The sequence below is a fragment of the Solea solea genome, chromosome 1, assembly GCF_958295425.1.
Source record: "Solea solea chromosome 1, fSolSol10.1, whole genome shotgun sequence".
In the NCBI taxonomy this organism is placed as follows: domain Eukaryota; kingdom Metazoa; phylum Chordata; class Actinopteri; order Pleuronectiformes; family Soleidae; genus Solea; species Solea solea.
This window is the reverse complement of record NC_081134.1, coordinates 13,589,772-13,610,634: the sequence shown is the minus strand read 5'-3', so window position 1 is coordinate 13,610,634 and position 20,863 is coordinate 13,589,772. Positions and strand designations below refer to the sequence as shown.

Sequence of the window (20,863 nt, the reverse complement as noted above, 5' to 3'; positions counted from 1 at the left end):
AGAAGCAGGAATTCCATTAGCTTTGTTCTCAAAAGCTCTTTGTGAACTTGTGACTGTGCCATGCATAGCATAATGGCCCCAGAGCTGGTCCCAGATCCTCATGCCTTCTTCTCCAGCTTTTATTTGACATCTTATGCAGAAGGTGAGTGCATCACATCTTTCTGCGTCTTTTCCCCTTCGCAGACACTCTGTGTTGTATAAAATCCCCCACTTTTTGAATCCGGCTCAAATTGCTGTGCTGTCGCAGTGGCATAATGGGAAATTGTAAACGTGCACCGCGGTGTGTATGTGTGTTTGTGGGTGCGCGCGCTTGTGTGTGCGCATGGTTTTTGGAAAAAAAAAAAGAAAGAAGAGAGAATAGAATTGACATGTTTGTGTGTGTGGTTAGGTTTGTAATTGGACGCAGTGGAGTGTGTCAATCTTGACCTGAGCTAGTCATTTGCATGTATTTGACTGACAGTCTATGTAAAGCAGGCGGCCATATTATTCACAATGAAGGTGGAGAGGCTGCTCGAATCCCACTCTTTTCCGTGACACGCCACGCTCCTGCTAATTGCAGCCGAGTCATTATTGCAGAAATGTAAAACGGCTGAATTTTTATCGAACAGAATACAGAAATGTGTTCACCTTCATCGACCAGAGTGTTGATATCGGCAGATAAGATCTCACCAGGTAGTTAATGTAGTTGGAGGTTTCTGTAAACCAGGAAGTCATCAAGCTTAATGTATAGACGAGCATTATAAACACTTTATTTCACGCTAAACCACAAGTGAGTGAAATGTACCATTCCACAGCATCGTTATGTGTGGTGTGTCCACAACACACACATCAAATTGACCTCTTTTTGCTGTGTACTTTTTCTACTTCTATTTTTTCTAATATACAGGATATCGTTTTTGCTGCGTTTCTCTATTTCTTTCAGTTTTACAGGCGCAGTAATAAGCTGCCTTGACTACCAGTCACTTGTGAATATGACTAACTTGGCAGGTACTATGGTGCTGTGCATTTAAATTGGAATATTAGTAAAATTCAGGCAAACCTTTCTCTTATTGGTGAAACTAGGGTGGTGGTGTGTTGTAGGCGATCCAGATGGTGACACTATATTAAGAAGTGCTGTATAGCATGGAGGTGGTGGTGGTGGTGGGGGAGGGGCTTGTCACATATGAAGATGACTGCGACAATGCATATTCTGCGTTAACTAATAGCCATGTCAAACAGTGACACACAAGGTTAGACAATTTGTCAGCATTCAATCACATCCTAATATACAACCATACATGCCCCCCTGCCCCCCCTCAAAAAAAAAATGATAACATGCCACTTGCTTCCTTGGTGGTCAGTCGTCTGGGACTTGCCTTTGTCTGCTTGAACATCAATTGGCTCAGCCTTTCTCCAGTGAGAAGCAAAGTTTTAATGAACTCTGTGGTTTGTTGTGTCCCAGTCTAGGTCCTGTTTGTCTTTTAACTGCTCTGGAACTCGTCCCATGTCAAATTTCATATTTGCAGTATGTCTGTGACTGATTAATTATGTCTAGAAAATATTCAATTCCCTTTCTTTCTTTCTTGCTTATATAAATTCCTGTTTCGACTTTTATATTTATATCATAATCTGATGTTTACACATATTAGTTCTTCTTAGGATTGTTTCACCTCTGTGTCACTGGTACCTTAACCGCAGTCCACTTAAGCCTAATCTCATACGCTGATTTTTATTTTACCTCTGCTCTGAGCGTCTCAATGCGATGCCAAGGGACTCTTGGGATGAGAGCGGGTTTTTGCTATTTACAAAATGTAAGCCTTTTTCTTTTATATTCCAAAAGTTATAGCCCATCCACTGATGAAAAAATAATTGTCTCAGACCCTGTCCTGCAGCACGATTGCTCTTCCATCAATATGTATGCAAAAATGTAGCCCAACACACAGCTACCATTTGTCACTCTGTAATTTGGTGTTGGCCATAATTTGGTTGATACTACTTTTGTTTGGTCTTCAAACAAACGGGCGCCAGAATGTGTCTGTTTGGCACCAGCCGTCGCGTGTTTTCCACATTCTCAGCGACCATCCCGTTGCACAACAACCCATAAGTGATAGTTGATGTAATTTCCATAAACGTCTGACTCAGTTAAATGAGATAGTCACAGTGGCAATGCCGAGGCATTTCATCTGAAAGGCTCCTGCCTTTAAAGACATAGCATTGGCTGGCAGCGTTTGATGGATAGTGTTTACTACAGATGGAGACAGTGAAGCTGAAGAGCACATGATTTTAACACTATTATTCCTCCACTCGGTGAAAGCAAAATGAGACGTTGACATAATTGCACGAGTCACCTCTGCTATTTTTTTCCACCCAATGCTCTGGCTGGTACGATACTGTGCCGCAGCATGTTTATGTTCCTTCCTCTCTGCAACAAATCAAGAGATGGGAGTCACTCTGCTGGTGTGATTCGAAAAGTCGTATGGGCCCAGTGAGCGTTCCAGCAGAGGTTACTTCATCCCCGCTCCATGTCTCCTGCTTTGTCTGTTTGATTTTATGATGGTATTCTGACAGAAATGATCAAGGGGAAGAACTAAATAGCTTGGAGTCTTAGCTTTGGAGATCAAAAGAACCTAATCATGTCACATTACAGGTTTCACTGAGGCAGTTTTAGAGCCTAGCCCTCTTGATCAGCTTTTTTGAAAAAAAAAAGAAAAAGATATGAGCCCTGCTCAGAACCAGAGGAGTGGGAGCTCATGGTTATCAGCTGATGTAGCCACTGGCAGCTTTACTTGTATACTCTTGTCTCCAACCCAAAATATATTGACGAAAATAATCCTCTACACCACTGAGCACTTTCATCTCAATCAAGCAAACAAGTTCCACACATATATGTACACAATATACACATACAATATATATAAATATATATGTGTAGGATTTTGAGTTTATTAAAAATAGAGAAAAGTGAGCATGTAAATTTGATTTTCTGACTGTGCAAAATTGATAGACCTTTTTCTTTTTCGGTGGCGTCTTTGTTTTCATCACAGACGATGCATAATAATTGAAAAGGATCAATAGCTGATCTTTTTTAGGTATTTCCTACCCAGCCAGAGGCTTAGAGATGAGTTCATTTCATGCTCAGTTGAAAATGCCTGAGAAAGAACTGTAGCAGCACCGTGGCACCGCAGAGGTGGATGCACAGAGCAGTGATGCATTTCCTAAAAATGTGTATTACTGTGGTGTGTGCTTGTGCCAGAGAATGACCTAGCAACACAGAAACAATAAAAAGTGATGTATGTGGACATCTCAAATGGGTTATTGTCCACGTTCTGATTTTCTAAAAGACATCTCGGTGTCTCACCCTGCGTCTTGCAGGCAAACTCCCACAGATTGCTTTATTTTTACTCCCACTGGCTTTTTTTTTTGTTCTCCATCTCCATCCCGTCCTTCTTTCCCCATTAATCATCACAGCCTTTGTGGAGGGAACAGAATGACCAATGCCAGCAGTTTTAAGGTGAATTAGGGTATAGAGAGCAATTAACACTCAGTGACCTTTTATGAGAGGACACTCTGAGGTCAAAGAATATCTTTTATGGACATGAGGTTCAGCACCTCATTTCCAATAACTCTGATTTACATCTTAGACGCCCGGCCAGCTGGGTGTTGTAGACTGTAGGCTCCAAGATTAAGGGAGAGGAGGCTGTGTTGTTGATTATATGGTCACGTATACCAAACACTTGACATCATCATAGTAATTGTAGTTTTTAGTTTTTGCTGTTAACCCTTTAACACCTAAGCCTCTCTTGCTTATTATAACCATAAAAGGGCCTGTGAGTTAAGTGCTTTTGCCCATCTGGCAGTTATTTACAGTTTGCTGCATGTTGAAATAGCGTGTTAACAATTTGAAATGAAGAAAAGCAAACGGTTTTATTTAGAAAAAAACACTGTAGTTGTGCATGAACACCAGATTGTGCGTGTCAAATTTGAAGTTTGAACCGTATAACACATATTTAAAGTGACATTTGTTTGAGTCTTTGTCTCAATGTCCCAAAAATTGGCCAACAGGTAAGACACTGATTCGTCGGCTTCCTCCAACAGCGGGAGTGACATTACCGTAAATGGGCAACTTCTTAGCTTTCAGAAACTGTTGGAGTTTTCGTGTAATTACGGTAAAGCAAATTGTGTGTCACCTGCGATACGCGATACGTTCTTTCGATAAAAGGTGTCAATTATAGTCCTTTGAACGTATAATGCCTTCTTCTTTTTAAATGTATAGAGTGTCACCTGTAAGCTTCTCCAGGGGTCATAAAGCTTTGCTCAGAGACATCATAAAGAGCAAGGGTTCTCACATCCCGGTAATGTGGTCAGTTAAATACACCGCCAAAGCCTCTGTATCAAGCCGCTGGTTTCAAGAACTCACAAATCCCAGTAGCTGCACACAGATAACTGCAGAAGGATGTAGCTTAGCCCTTATCAGCTCTTGGCTCCAATGACACAGTAATCCACACAATGCGCTGCTGTCATTGTACTGGTAAACACAGAATCATTTCATTTACCCAACAATGCCCCAAGAATAATTGTGATGTCCCTAATGTGCCCCCCCACTGTTAACCCGTTGAGATAGCTAATTTTCAAAAGGATGAGAGCCCAACTGTCTGTGCACATTGGGTTTTTTTTCTGCAGAGAAATGTGCATTGCTACTAGAATAAGAGGCTCCCGTCAAATGCAAGTTTAAAAAATGCAATTTAAAAAAATGCAACAATTTGATTAATAATTTTTCTGTGTTATTTGTACAAATTGTCAGCTTCTTAAACGTGAATGTTTTCTGGTTTCGTTGCTCCATTTGACAAAGAAGTCGTCCACAAACCAAAAAGTTTGGTCTGTGGACAAAACAAGACATTTATGAACGGCGTCATTTTGAGATTTGGGAAACGCCGATCACCATTTTTCAATATTTTCTGACATTTTTATGGACCAAACGAATAAATCGACAGATGAATCAATAATAGAAATCATATCTGTATGAGGAAGTCGTGAGGGTGTCGTGGCAATGCTTCAACACTTTAAATCTACACTTACAGTATCGAACTGATTGCTGACAAAAAAAGATATTGTCAGTCAAACGGCGAGTGTTTTATTGTAATGACATTTTTCCAAAATCATTTGTATTGTATCTACAAAGCACAGAGTTGATGTGTAGGCCTGGGACAGACAGTGGAGCGGGTGATGGCAGATTGTCAAAGACATTGCATTGACTGGGTCTCACTTGAAGAGATTCTCATCCTAATGTGGTTTCCTGGAAAAATGAATAAATAATTACAAATAAATCGCTTCCGTCTAATCATCACTGCGACACAACAAAACAGGGAGGCATCGTAGAGCCTCCAACTGTATGCACAAGCAACTCGAACCAAGCGCTGGGGCGATGATCACTGCAATCAAGCTGGGAAAATTATCCAGCTGCCTGTTAAATGTGCTCTGATGCAGTTCCTCTCTAGTTTTCCTTAATTTCTAGAGACACTGACTGTAACACTGCATTCTTTTTGGATGCAAATCCTTGCATATTTTAGCAGCAGCATATATATGCATAGAATGCTTTGAGCGTTTGAAGTGCAGTGCATCAGTAAAACGCCTTCCAGGGCTTAGTCTGTAAAAGAGAGGCCTTTTTCTGAAGAATACCCTATTTTCTTAAAGACAGAAATATACCTCAAAATGCATCTATGCACTTCAGCGTCTTAAAAATAAAAAGGATGTTTAGAAACATCCTAATTGAGATTAATAGTAGAACATGGCATCAACTCACTTCGCGTGATTACCCTCTTACCAGTGCTGGTTGTTTTAATAAAAAAGGATGGATGATGTTTTTCAACATCAACAGATTAATTATCTCCACAATTATTTGAAACCTTAGATCACCGGTTTAAATGTGCACGGTGTATACATTTTTAATAAATGGTAAATGAACGTATTGATTGCGCCAGGTCAGGGAGCAACAAAACAATTTTTCCTTTGGAATGTTTTCAGCATCTCCATGGAAATGGCCATAATTGTGAGGGATCGGATTTAATTAGTTGCACAGTGACATTTGGTTACTTACCAGCCTTGAAAAAGAGGAAAAAATGCATACACAATTAAATGTAATAAAAGGAGTCATCTTATTCAAACAAAAGGTTTGTGCTCTGAGCATTCTGTCCAATTACAGAATATTCTGTGGTTGGTTTAAGGTCGTTGAATGCTCGGATTGATTCCGTGTGTCGGTCCTTAAGTTTGGATGGGATTATAATTTCATATCACAGAAGTTTGAATCGAGGTGCCAGAGTGTGAGCTCCACCGGGGCTTCACAGGATCTGATCTTATAAACTGTCATGCTGCCACGGATGTCTCGCACAGCACATTTAGGTGAAGCCCTCATTTCATATCGCATTGTTTCATTGCTTGTGCAGACCTCTGTACTAAACGCGGTGGCAGTCATTTGTTAATAATGCATTTTGGCAGGGGTGTTGTACCACTTGTAAGGGGTTGGGTGGGTGAAATGCCTGTAGGGTATTTGCCTGAGTCTTCATTTTTTCTGTGGCTCCTGATGAAACACCTACACTGGGTATTTCTCAGCTGTCAGTGACCTAACTTCTCAGAAATGAATAGCGGTACATTGGGATGATCTCACAAGAGGCGGGGAAGGAGGGGGGGGGCAGTCTTGTCACATTTACAGTACATTAGAGGGAAACTCAGTCCGCCAGCGTACTCGGCAGACAGACGTAGAAGCCGAGATTGGGGGACATTTTCGTCGCGTCTGTGAAGTCACAGCTTTGACATTTCATGTTCCAAATTCAATGTATCTCTCCCTGCCGCTGCCTCCTCTCCTTCGCTAACTATTTGTGTCTGTCTGAGTTCCAGTTGTCACGTGATGAAGCAGACAATAGCGAAGCACTCTGGCTCTACGGAGAGGTTAGCTGGGGTTTTTGTGTTGCTTGTCAGTTGAGAGGGGCGCATCTAAGCTGTGAATGGGATCGTTGAGTCGTGTGTAATTTCGGGCCCCGGTGGAGGGCATTAGTTGGACAGACCTTTCTGCTGACAGGCATGTTGCCCCCCCACCCCCCTTTCTCCTTTCCCGTATTTTTCAAACCCAACCCCCAATTCCCCTTTGCTGCATAGGCATTTCTGTGCAAACCAGAGGCCTTTATCGCCATGACCATGACGCCATGGTCTGATAGGGTGTGGCAGCCATGGTTTCCTTTCGCCCTGTTACCGCGAGGAGCCAATACATCCACATAGTGGCGAGTTACTGAAGCTAGGATTTGCGCTAAGCCATACTACACATCTCTATGTTTTTTTTTTTTATAAACCACAAGAGCCCATCTGATAAATGAATAGAATCACGCTGGACATTCCCATTCATTATCATTGCGAGCGACCGTGCCTGCAGGGAGTTTGTCTTGCGATTGCTATGGGGGCTGCCTGTTGAAAGGCCTCTCAGAGGCGTCCCCATGGCTACATTTCAGACGGTGTTAAAAAAGTCGGAGACCTGCGCACGAAAGTCCGTCAGAAATAACTCACACGGGAATAACCGCTGTCAAGTGGATCTCACCACACGCGCACAGAAATATATAGTCAAATGTGGCAGCAGGACAAAAAATGGAAATAAGGGCTGCAGCTTTGAGGCTGCGTAATGTTTACGGTGTCTAGTTATGAACAATTGCTCGCTGTAATGCCTTGAAATAAAGTGTGGAATGGAATTACTGACCAAAATAGTGCAGCAGTAAAATAAAATGGTCATTTATTTTAAATTGTTGGTGCTACGCGTGTCCATACATGCCAGCTGCAGACTTTAACTCTGACTGATTTAGATAATCGGTAATAATATGTTTTTAGCATATTTTCCTGAATGTAATCAGTGTCTTCAAATGGTCTACTAAATTAGACATAAAATATCAAGATGTGCCCATTTTAAAACATAGCCAAAGAGCCACTTTTGTTAGGGTGGTGAATACACTGCTCAGATCCGAATGCAACGGCTTTCTTTCTGAAAGCAGAATTAACAAGACAAAACTTGACACTACAGCTAACTTAGCAAAAGGCGAAACAGACTTGGACTCTGACGTGTTCTCTGGAAGCATAAACGACACACTGGCACATGACAGAGAGACTGGGGACACTATATAGTGAGAGGGAATCAAGGGCAGGTGCGAGTGGTTACTTAAGGATCACCAGGTGAAGTGCATGTGGGAATTAGGGGAGATGTGTCAAGACTGATGAAAAAACAACGCGACAGGAAGACATGAACGTTTACCAAAATAAAAGGGGAAGTGAAAATCAAACCCAAACACCAAAAGTGACATGAACTTAACGTGACTTTAAACCTTAACTAACACAAGAACTGAACTAAGCAAGACAAAAACACTAACAGATCTGGCGCCTCGTGACAACTATTGATATTTGAGAGGCTGGAACCTTGAGATAGTTGTCATTGCTTTTCGAAATGATGTGTGGTTCAAATAATAATAATTGACAGATTATTTTTCCAGCTCTTCTTAAATTTTCTTAATACTAGGGCTGAAGTATTTGGGTAAAGTATATAATTGTTTATTATTTCTCTGACATTGCAAATGTGATTTGATTTGGGATATATATTTATTTAAGTAAAGTTAAAAAAAATTATTTTATTATTTAACCAATTTCTTTTGTCCATAAACCACAGAAAAAGTAAAACTGTAAATTGGATAAAATAACATGGTCGACTGATGTTTTGTTTTCCCCCCCACAAACCTTAGATATTCAGTTTACGGCAAAAGTGCAAAACATGAAATCAAAAATAAATTGGAAATCAACTCGTTAAATGGATTAATAATAATAATAATAATAAAAAAAATAGAATGATTCAATAGCAGCCCTTTATTTGTTAATAAAACTAATTCAATTTGTGATTTCAATTTGAATGCGATTCATTGTTCAGCCTCACAGTAAGCAGCAACAAGCATAAAAAAAAAGAATGCATGGCATTCAGAGATCCAAGTCAGAGCAGTGTGTTAGACTTTCCCCAGCAGCACAGTGAAGCCTCTTGAATCTGTGGACTATTCTTCTGCTGTATTGTGAGTTATTTTGACAGTCTCCTCACTCTGTATTCCACTTCTGTCTGAGTATCTGCTGACTTGGGCCGGGCTAGGCTGATTGCTTGAAGGCTCTGACTTTACAGGTGGCTTGCTTGAAGGCAAAGCCTTTAGAGAGAGAGAGAGAGAGAGAAGGTCGTCCCCCTTACCTCTGCAGCATTGTCAGGTTCAAAGAGAGATAAAGCTAATTGGCCACTGATAATTGAACAGGAAGGACACACTCAAGTGTATTCCAGGGGAGAGGAAAGTACTGTGACATCACTTACCTCGATTATTGGGACTCCTGTCTCCCCTGAACTGCCATATCACCCTCCGTGGTGTTAATATTTTAGACAATTTAGCAATTCTCTCGGTTACAATACAAACTGCAGTTTGCAGCGCTGCTTTCGTGTTGTGTCAGTGTCGACTGTAATGAAAACCTCACAGAAAATGTGTCTCCGTTTGAGATTTGATAAAGTAGATTGCATTTCTATTCGTCGGGGTGAATACACACAGCAAGTCAATTTCCAAACTTTCCCCAGAATCATAGGTTTCAGTCATTCTCCCTCGTACTCTCGTTCACGCACGCACGCGCACTCACACACACACTCTTCTGTGTTATTTAATAACATCACAGTTTATACGGGAATCGGGAGTCCAGCCATTGTATCTGTAGTCGCTTTTTGTGAAAACAGGTACATCTTTGTCAGGGCTGCAACCAAGGTACTGCAAACATGTACCCTGTCCACTATTACAAGCAGCAAGGAAATTGTTAAGTTCACCCCTGTCATCACCGGGAGATTTATTAGTTGAAGGGTGTGTGGTGCACTTTCGCCAAATTTATTGCAAGTGTTTGGGTGATAATATTAAATTAGGTCTGGGAGTAAATGTATGACTTCCTTTAGGCCCCAAACTGATCGACTGCATCCTTCTCCCCAAGCCCAGAGGAACTCAATGCACTCCGAGTGCAGATGAGACTCTGAAGACATCAGTGAGTCCCCAAGGTAGCAGCACAAAGGAAGATTAGGCACCCTCCTCCTTCAAGGCTTTTGTTAAGTAATTCCACATCTGCTTTAATAATTCAAAGCGGCACCAGCCGAGCCCCCACACAAACAATATATGGTAACTTTGTGTGATCTGTGGCCTGGAGGTATTTTTATCTTTCTCTTTGTGCCGTTTTGTGTGTTATAAACATGAGGTGGGCCTGTCAAGGAAATACAACCATACACACAAGAGGAGCACACAATAAAGCTCCTAGGTATGTGTGTGTGTGTGTGTGTGTGTGTGTGTGCGTGCACATGTAGGATGTATGTAGTGTTATACTGTTGTCACTCTCGTAACATGAACCCGGGCCTGTACCTGTGTCACAGAGGAGCCTGTGGGAATGGAGCGCCCATGAACCACCTGTCTCTATCACATGGGCCCGGGTGTGTGTGCTTTCTCTGTGTGAACATGCTGATGAGAGCGAGCACCACGTGCACTCCTGTCTCTCAGGGATCTGAAGTCATCCGTGGAAGACATCCCGGAAACGCCATGAGGGACAAAGCTTGCATGGAATGGGCTTTAGCTGAATAATAAATGAGACTTGTTTAGTGGAAGTCAACACGTTCATGGGTACATTTCTGTAGCTGATACTCAAACCCTCAAAGTGGCGGGACATTTAGACAGTCTAGTATATTCCTCAGGTTTTAAATGGATTTTTTTTTTAATTATTCCTTATAATAGTCATTAAGGAGAGCGCATCCCTGTTTTATTTAGATTTTCCCCAACTTGCTCCTCCACTGCACCTGTTTTGAGCAATACCGTCGGGGCACAGCTTGAAGTGAATAATGCATGAGTGAGAAGAAGAATCAGAAAACCTTTGTGGACCTTATGTCTGTCTTCCACTGCCTTTGTCTCAGTATCTAGTATTTTGGCAGTATTTATCTCTTTCTACTTTTCCTTTTTTTTCCCCCGTCCTCTCACTCTCTCTCTGATAGGATGATTGTCAAGTTGAATCCATTTGTCTCCGTCTTTTACAGTGAGGTTTCTCGACTGTGGCCGAGGTGGTCTGGTGAGGTTTGAATGCAGCAACCCCTCTGACTTCCGGATAGAGGCCGATGGAGTCCTGTACGCCGCCAGGAGTCTCAAGCAGTCCGTGCTCCCCGGGTCTCCGTTGCTGATTAAGGCCATTGATTCCACCACCCAGGAGCGATGGGTGACACAAGTCCAGCTGATGCCCTCTGCCACCTCCACCCACCAGGTGACGACCACACATCAACCACTTGTGCAGCATTACTCATGTGTCCCTGTTGATTGTCTGATGGATGAAAAAAAAAAAAAAAAAAAAGTGGAGCGATCAATTGTGCCCTCATATCAGATAACCGATGGTTATTAGGCACACTGCACATTCACAGATGACTAGTTCCCCAAATTGTAGCAGGTGTTCTGAGAGACTGGATGAATGCCTGCTAATTAAAACTTAATGTGTCACTTTACAAGGAGTACAAACATATACTCAACATGGTCAGTGGGTAGCAACAGCAGATGCAAAGTAGCTCGTCATAAATTTGCTTTTCGGCGAACATACTTTGTGTGTGAGGGGGTTATTGCCTTATCATCCAGAAGGGGACGCACCTCTTTCAATAATTTGACGGCAAGCATCTGTCTGTGCTGTCAAGTGTCGCTAAAAGTGCTCCGCTGGACGTGTTGGCACATTCATCTGCAATTAGTTACAAAGACTGTGTGCTTGTATGTCAACGTTGCGGTTGGCCAAGGTTCAGAACTAAAAAAAAGGCGCCGCACATGTTCTAGCCATCTGCCTCGTAGTCAGTAAATGAAAAGAAGCCGTAAAGCCCCGTGTTATTGTAGAGGTTTAAACTTCAGTACCACCAGATTATGCGAGACTTGGATAATTAGATAATATATGCCGCTTTAAACTTATGGTACGCTGCACACACAGACACCATTTTGTCATTCTTTTCTGACACATTCATTACAATCATTAGTGAGCCTTTATGTGCATATGATGATAATCATTCCTGTAAGATGTTTAATCATTAGCCGTCTGGTGTCTTAATGAATGCCCCCAGATGTAGTAATCGTATTTGTTTTACAAAGACTACTGCACTTTTTCATTTTAATCCCTGTGATACACTTTCAAAAAAATGGCCTATTGTGGCCATTTGTTAAAGTCTACTGCAGCCAATAATCCCAGGAAAGGCAGGCATTGTATTTTATTGGACACAGATTAGAAGTTAATACTGATAGCCATGCATTGTTAATGCCAATGCCGCGGATGCAGTGATGTGCCTTGCTTGAAATGAAACGTGTAGCTGGCACTGATCTCGTGGCGTTTGGGAAACACGTTTGTTAGCGACTGACAGTCATTAACCACAGGGACTCCAGCAGGTATGTGATTTTAATGATACCATTAGTCACTGCTGGAGCTTGGTCACAGGCAAACAGCTAACCAAAGACTTTCTGCACATGTTTTTTAATGGATTTTAAACAACATGAGTTATACATATGTAAATAAATTACTGACTGTCTGTTGAGGGATGTTGAATTTGCCCTAATTTCCATGTAATGAAATCAGCGATTGACTTTTCCTGTAGCCCACACGTTTATGAGGTCATGAGTAGTTATATTCCCCCCCCCTCCCCGTACAATTATTGTCATGAATCACTATGCATCTCTTAATCACATCAGCGATTAGATTTTTTTTTTATTAGTGCCATGAATGCTGCAGCCTTGGGGGAAACATTTTAATCAATGACAACCAAACAATATCCTCATTAACATGACAGTGTCCTCGCCCTCTATTTCCACCTCTATTAGAACCTCGGCCTTGCTGCAATCTGTAAGCTGAATATGTTGTGTTTTTTTTTTTTTTTTGAATCTGAAAAGAGTGACTTTTTCTAAAAAGGGCAAACACACAAACACACACACACACACACACACACACACAAGCGTAATCCTTTCCACACACACACACACACACACACATACACACACACACAGACAAACACTCAGGTCATCACTCAGCCTAACACTCTCCTGGACTCTGAAGTAGACTCCTAGTCAGAAGATGGAGGGGTATGCGGAGAGCGTGGATGGGTGCAGACCTCCTGTGCAACCAGAGATAGATGTGCGTTGGGCTGAACAAACCCACGACGCCATTCATCATTCCAGATGCAGGTTGCAAATAATTACTGCTCTCACTCGAGCCCATTTTAATAGGGTAATAGATATTTCTGAAGCATGCCCCCTCGCTATCTGTCTGCTCGCCTGTCTACATTTTCAGTGTGTGAAAGCAGCATAATCGGATTTCAAACATGATTAGTGGAAGCTTTCTGACAGCTCCCCAGATGTCAGACAAGAGGGAATTCAGGATGTGGGTCACAATATAAGGTGACAAAGTGGTAATTAATTTGTGTGTTTGCACGGGGCACTTTGTAATAGTTTGTTGGCCTTGAGTACGGCACAACCAATCAACATGCATATAATTACAGGAAACAGTGAAGGAGATACATCAAGTGACATGACAACTAAATATAAACCCAAGCTAGCTATCACTCATTGACATTGACAGATTCTACATATTGTTTTCCTGTTTTCTTTCCTGCCCTGTTTTGTTCAAGGTTATTTAAACTTTCTCTGGCACTCTTTCAGTCTTCCCAGTCTCTGGAGCAGCATAGGCAATTTGAGCCATCTGTGTGTTTAGTGTCTGGCTTGCAGGTACCATCCTCCTTTGTTTCAAATCTCATTCATTACAGCCGAGGGAGGATGGCAGATCCATTATGTAAGCCGGCCTGTCTGTGTGGGTGCATTATATCAGCACATAAGAAGAAGCCTGACATTTAAAGCAAAACAGTGCCTGCTGCAGTAGCCACACCAAAGGCGTATCATCACATATTTCATTGTAGATATTTTAAGCTACAAAGAAAGTCAGAGCGGAGTAATGTGTCGGTTGAACACGCTCACATCCAGAGTGTGTATCAAAGACACGTGAAAAGGCGAATTAGGTTGTACAGGAGATGTCAGGAAGTTTCCTTTTATTATCACATCAGTTTCATCTTGTGCTACCGAAAAGGAAAAGACCTCCGATTGCAGTGAGGTGTCTCCAGTAAGTGCACTGGCATGTGCTGCTGTTGATTGTAGTGATTACATGATGAGGATTAAGGCCCTCCAGTCCCACAGGGCAAACATAATAACAAGACTCTGCAGCAACGCTCGCGTCTCTATGGAGGATGCCCTCAACTGTGATTTTTAGGCAAAGCGCTAATGCCAACGGTGGCAATGCTGACATGCCAAGTACTGGGGAGAGAAGAGAAACGGCATTTCTGTATGTCCTGTACATATAGAAAATGGACAATAAAAGTCTTTGAATCTTGAATGCCGACATCTAACAAATAGAATATGGATTAAACCAACCATCTGTTTCTACCGGATGCTGAACCCAAATGACATCACAGTCAAAACAATACTCACAATGCTAGGTTTTCACTCGCTTTGGCGGACCGACGACCTTGCCGTCCACACAGCCATGTCGCTAGCGTGGCTAAAAATACACGCACTCATATTTTATTGCATAGATGTGATCACCACCCCAGCTCTTGAATCAGACAATTTCCTTTTCCAACAGGTCCAGGAAGTCGCCGTCCCTCCAGTCATGTCCACGGATTTGAGGGAAATAGTGTTCCCATCACGAAACGCGGACAGCCAGCTCAAGCGCATGAAGAGAGACTGGGTCATCCCCCCAATCAATGTCCCGGAGAACGCACGAGGCCCATTTCCGCAAGAGCTTGTCCGGGTAATGTAGCTCACGCATGCACACACACACACACACACACACACACACACACACACACTGCTCTCCAAACTTAAAACATGCTTCTTTCTTTTTTTTCTCCCCTTGATTTGACAACTTCATAGGTCCCTCTTGACCCACTCAAGAGGGTCACAGAAATCAGATGTATGCCTTCATATTTACAGCATTTGTTAAAGGGTGTTTTCAGTGTAATGTTGTATGAGGCTTATGCTACCAACGTAACGTGTTATTTTGAAGCTGAGCAAAATATGAAGTGCTCACCAGTGCGGAGATATTCTAGTCCTTTTGTCGTGGCCCAAGGACACGAATGGTCCAGTTCATATGCAGCAATCCTCTAGTCGGTGCTGAGTGTGGGTGGCTGACAGAGGACATGTAATACCAGGAAATTTACAGCAAATTAAGTGCACGTCCTCACCGAGGGTTAAATCGTGTACATGCCATACGTATGTATCATATTAAATCTGGACATGTAAGAAGGGATCTTTCTGGGCTTTAGCAGACGATATCAGGATGAGGAAAATGTGTTGTTTGCTCTGCATAGATCTGTAGGCACAGAAGTTCTCAGCTTACATGGCAAACAGGATAGACGGCCCAGCGAAGGCAGAACTTCAATACTGCGCCGCCACACTATCCTATTATGCACTACTTACTTACTTACACAGCAGCCTATTTCTAAAACCAGTGCTGAAATGATTGGTCAATAAACCAACAGGAAGTTGAAATTCGAATGAATAATTTAGCAGTTAAGTCGCATTTCCTCTTTATTTGTTTATCAATAGAAATGGTAAACGGTTTTGTTTTTGCAGCCGAGTACAGTTCAGTGGCCATTCCCAAACTTTAGAGTGACAGGACCCACTGTGAAATGAGACACGCCCACACCTGAATCTAAATCTGAACTCGGATCAACACACAAGACTAGGATAAATAATTCCCATATTTATGGGTATTATGTGTATTATATATATATATATATATATATATATATATATATATATTATTGTTTTTATCAGTATGGGAATAAAAAATAATCACTGCCGTTTAATAATCACATCTTGCAACACATGTGGTTATTACAGCTGGGCCCCATGTAATATTTTGAAAGGTTTCACCTCACAACAAAGTGCATAATTAAACATGAACATTAGCAATGAGTGCAAATATCGAAATGTTCGGCCTGTATGCCGGATACGTACACGTAAAATGTCACACTATTGATTTTTATATCACCTGGCTTTGTTTTATTCCTTATAGATATTCCTTAAAATCCACTGCACATATTTTACAGCAATTTAAAACTGAAAATGCGAAATGATTTGGTCTGTGTAGGGGTCTTGAGAGAAGCATTAATTAACAAATCTTTCCCACAAATCACCCACAGATTCGATCGGACCATGACAAAAACCGCTCCCTCAGATACAGCGTGACAGGCCCAGGTGCTGACCAGCCCCCCACTGGCATCTTCATCATCGATCCGATCGCTGGGGAGCTATCAGTCAACAAGCCCCTGGATCGAGAGCACATCGCCAACTTCCATGTAAGTCTCACACACGCACGCACACACGCACACACGCACACACCATCATTTATGGAAACAACAATTGCTGTAATGCAATGGCTATGATTTGTAAATGATTACTTTGAAGTGTCCTTCATCATGAAAGGTGTGTATGATGGGGCTTTACATTCCTGCCTGTTGGCATGTGATCGAGAGTCATGTGTTGCTTAAATGGCCTCCTCACACCCAATGAGGAACAGGGTCTGCTGCTTATCAAATTCTCAGACTTTATCCGTCTGAGAATTTAAAGGATTGTGTGTGTGTGTGTGTGTGTTCACTTGTATTTGTTATGTCTCAAGGACCAGGAGTCCTCAGCCCTAAAGAGGCAGAGCCTAATTCCTGAGGAAGGGCTAAGATTTGAATTGTGGTTAAGTTAGGTTAACCAGTTATGCTTGAGGCTATGGGACAATGGTTAGTTAAGACTGTCCAAATGAATGGAAATCAATGCAAGGCAGATAATGTGGCAGATTACAAGAACAGTAGCTACAGCCGTCTCCTTTATTCCTGGGTTTTCTTCATTGCATTGCTATGGTTTGTATAAGTATAAAGCTTCATTTTCATAACTCTGTATTTGTGTACTTTAATACAAACTGGTGGACATCCATCAACGTTGCAGTGCAGATAAAAATACGATGTAATTTGAATTCATCTTATTCACTCTACTTACATGGTCTGTGAAGACAAAGAAGGTCCCCAGATTAAAGCAGATATGAACTGTAAATTATGGAGGAGCACAGAAGCATTGAGTCAATTGTCCATTTATTTCCTGTAATTCCTTTGTATTTTGAAAGGATGCACAACTGTAATAATTCATGGTTGATATACACATGCACTAGATTATTGTTATACATGCACAGACACATTGTGTAGTGTATTACTGCGTATATATATATTCACTCTACAGCATGAATCCTGTGTTAGACACCGAACTTATGTATTTACAGGAAGTGCATCAAGAATTGGTGTGAAACAATTGCAGAATCCGTGTTGATCCCGTGTTTGGCAGCAGTAGTGAATACAATCAGCGTAACAGTTTCAAGAGACAACCTGAAAATGCTGCTAAAATGTTAGTGTTGTTGTCAATTCTGGCAGGTGTCATGCTAAATGTAATCACTGTCTGTCTTGTGTCCATCCATTGCAAGAAATGAGTCTCTTATAATTCCTGTGTGCTTTGTTTTTGTCCATACCAATGATTGAGAACGAGTCAATTATTTCCTAAGTGAAGTGGACGATGTTTAGTCAACACTTTCTACCATGACACTGTGTGCACAGTTTATTGTTCTCACTTGAACAGTTTACACTTCAGATGTGTTTGTGTTTTCCTCCAGCTGAGAGCTCACGCTGTGGACCTGAATGGCAACCAGGTAGAGAACCCTATTGACATTGTGATCAATGTCATCGACATGAACGACAACAGACCCGAGTTCACCCATCAGATCTGGAATGGCACCGTTCCAGAGGGCTCCAAGCCAGGTAATGTACCACGGTGAACGAGCAAACGATTGGCTGAAGTCTGAGCCTCCACCACATTTTGCCTTCGTGTTAGCAGATCAAACGCCTTTGAGGGCATTCCTGGGGTGGCCATTTTGTCAACATTGCTTCCTCTCCATTAAAACGCATCACTGGTATTTTAACAGTAGCTGAAAGAACGTTGGATACTTAAACAAATCTGTTATATCTCTTGCATCCTATTATCATCAGACAAAGAGGAATAACACGTCCTCCTTTGCCAACAGGAACATTTGTTATGACAGTAACAAGTGTGGACAAAGATGACCCCAAAACGGCGAACGGGATGCTGCGATACAAGATCCTCTCTCAGAATCCAGAGAGTCCAACCTCCAATATGTTCACCATCAACAACAAAACAGGAGGCATCATCACGGTGGCAGCAGGCCTGGATAGAGAGGTGACTGACCGTTTCTTCTCTCTTTACCGTCTGTGTATGACATAGCTTTCTTTGGATTCCACAAGCGATGATACTTTTAACCATTAGGCTCCCTATTTAGGGTCATGTATGAATGAATATGTATGAATACAATTGTTGCAATGGCATCTAAGAGAAACCCTCATTAGCGAGGACTTCCATCCTGTTGTTGATGCATATCAGCATACCCACTTTTTCCATGTTTACACTGTGCATTTTTTATATGGCAACACAAACACAGCTTTAGTATCTTTGCTAATATTCAGACTGTCTGAGAACTAATGAGCCAAAGTGAAAGTGAATTTTGCAAATTACCAATTAAATGAGAAGCAGAAATGGACTTGGCTCTTTCACACTTATTTACTCTTACAAGGAGGCAACGTGCCTCACTGAGCAGCTAAATGTTTCCTTTCCCTCATTCTTGCCATTTTTCTCTAAAGTCAAAGCTTTACTTGCATTTTCTTTCTCGATGCACCATGCTGTAAAAGCCACCACTCTTTCATTTAATTGGATCATATGGCTGTGTGAGAAAATAAATAAAATAATGTAGAAAGCTGGAGCCAGTTGGTGCAATTCTAGTGAGGCCAATCTGGCTAGGTGGCTGTTCAATCACTTCCACCCTGGGGCTGCCGTTTTATGTCTGCCAGTTGCCACCGCCATGAAAGTAATTTGCCCAGCTCTCATTACCTAGCAACTGGTCCATCACCTGAGTGGCTTTTAATGTGAGAAGAGCCATTTGTTTGCTTCATGATGGTGTTCATAGCAGGAGTGTACGTTTCACAAATCTCCTCGCAAACACACACCCCTATAGGGAATAACTCGGATTAATATAAACCACCGTCGTTTGTCATATTTATAATACCCTGTCCAGTTTGGATTTGGTTCATTTTAGTTGAAAACATTTATACTCTTGCATAGAGTTACCAGCTTAATGGGCCTAGTAAAGGGCACTGTAAATGTTTGTTTACTGTGGCCCAAAAATAAATCTTAATGTAGCTAACTACTGAGACTCAGTATGTTTCCATGCACAGTTAAGTTAAGCTACAGTTGCACCCTGTACAGCTGTTCAATTGGACGACTGCCCTTGTCCCAGTGAACAAGAACTAGTGGGGAACTGATTCATTGAAGGAAGGGTAGCCACCTCCGCTCCGTTAGGGGGTGAAATGACCCCTTTCAGCTTGTCAGTATTAAGGCAGTTTCCGGCTTACCATGTGGCTCGTTGTTAGCATGGTGAATGCCATTTTCTACCATCCAATAACTTGATATACAATTCTTTAAGCTGACGTGTCTCTTCGTCTGTCGAATATAACTATACCACTGAATATCTGCAGGTTTTTGTCACTTTTGTTTTACTCTATGTACTAGCTTCTTTGAGTTCTGGTCCAACTGAAGGTATACGTGCTTGAGTCTGTTGGACTAGTGTGTATTTTCAAAAAGTCTGGTTTTAGTTGGACTAACACAAAAATAGTTTTTTCCTAATGTCATGTACATATACTGACTGGGGTCACATGTGTTTATTTTTTACCCTGTTATTTGTGGTGGTTTTAGAACAGTGTGAATTCACCGTTAAATAAAGTGGTTACATTATTGCTATACAAGGAACTGTGTTTCACCTCTGTCGCTTTTCTTCCCTCCCATACAGAAAGTGCCCCAGTACACACTGATTATCCAGGCCGGTGACATGGAGGGCAACCCCATGTATGGCCTCACCAACACAGCCACCGCGATCATCAGAGTCACCGATGTCAATGACAACCCACCAGAGTTCACTGCTGAGACGGTAAGAAGACGACAACGCCGCAATCTACCGAGAGCAGCCCCGTTTCACCCTAATGTGGACACACGCACTCAGCCATCAACACTGTTCACTTAACCTACTTCTGCTTGCCCAGCATTTCCAAAGCCACACAGATAAACAAGTAGTCAGCCATGTGAGAAGTGTATTTTCCTCCAAATGTTGACATATGCAGCAGCGCAGATGTCTGCCCGGGTGAAAGAGGCACTTACTGTGTTTGTGAATCACTGAAATTTGTAATGCTACTGTTATGCTATCAGGGGAGGACGGGGGGGGGGAGAGATGACCATGACGACATGATAAGTTACCTTAGATGTCTATTTACTCAAGATTGGTCCCGCTGTGCCGTGTAAGGGAAGGCCTGGTGTGTTTTCTGCTGCCACAGCAGTATCACTAACAGCTCACTGTTCTGTTTGTTCATGGTTTATTCATGTAGTTTTTTGGTGAGGTGCCTGAAAACCGTGTGAATGTCATTGTGGCCAATCTGACGGTGACTGACAAGGACCAGCCCAACACGCCGGCCTGGAATGCGGTCTACAAAATCACCGGGGGCGACCCCACTGGCAGGTTCTCCGTGCCCACTGATCCAACCACTAACGAGGGCTTGGTGACGGTCGTCAAGGTGAGGCCTCTTCTTCAAAACTGCATCGTTTTAATCCGTGGGAGATGCACAAATGTATGTTTGCTATACCGAGCGAGGTTTGTGGATGGTTGG

The 20,863-nt window shown here is 42.1% G+C and overlaps 1 protein-coding gene across 1 annotated transcript in view; it reads left to right on the top strand.

Moving 5' to 3' along the window:
- The window catches only part of cdh2 (cadherin 2, type 1, N-cadherin (neuronal)), a 59,965-nt gene that overhangs the window by 26,693 nt on the left and 12,409 nt on the right, over nucleotides 1-20,863 (top strand). Inside the window, exons 3-9 of the mRNA XM_058650704.1 lie at nucleotides 11,081-11,301; nucleotides 14,686-14,853; nucleotides 16,250-16,405; nucleotides 17,755-17,899; nucleotides 18,163-18,335; nucleotides 19,996-20,133; nucleotides 20,585-20,770. Of these exons, the coding sequence (XP_058506687.1) occupies nucleotides 11,081-11,301; nucleotides 14,686-14,853; nucleotides 16,250-16,405; nucleotides 17,755-17,899; nucleotides 18,163-18,335; nucleotides 19,996-20,133; nucleotides 20,585-20,770 (1,187 nt within the window). The remainder of the gene's footprint in view (nucleotides 1-11,080; nucleotides 11,302-14,685; nucleotides 14,854-16,249; nucleotides 16,406-17,754; nucleotides 17,900-18,162; nucleotides 18,336-19,995; nucleotides 20,134-20,584; nucleotides 20,771-20,863) is intronic.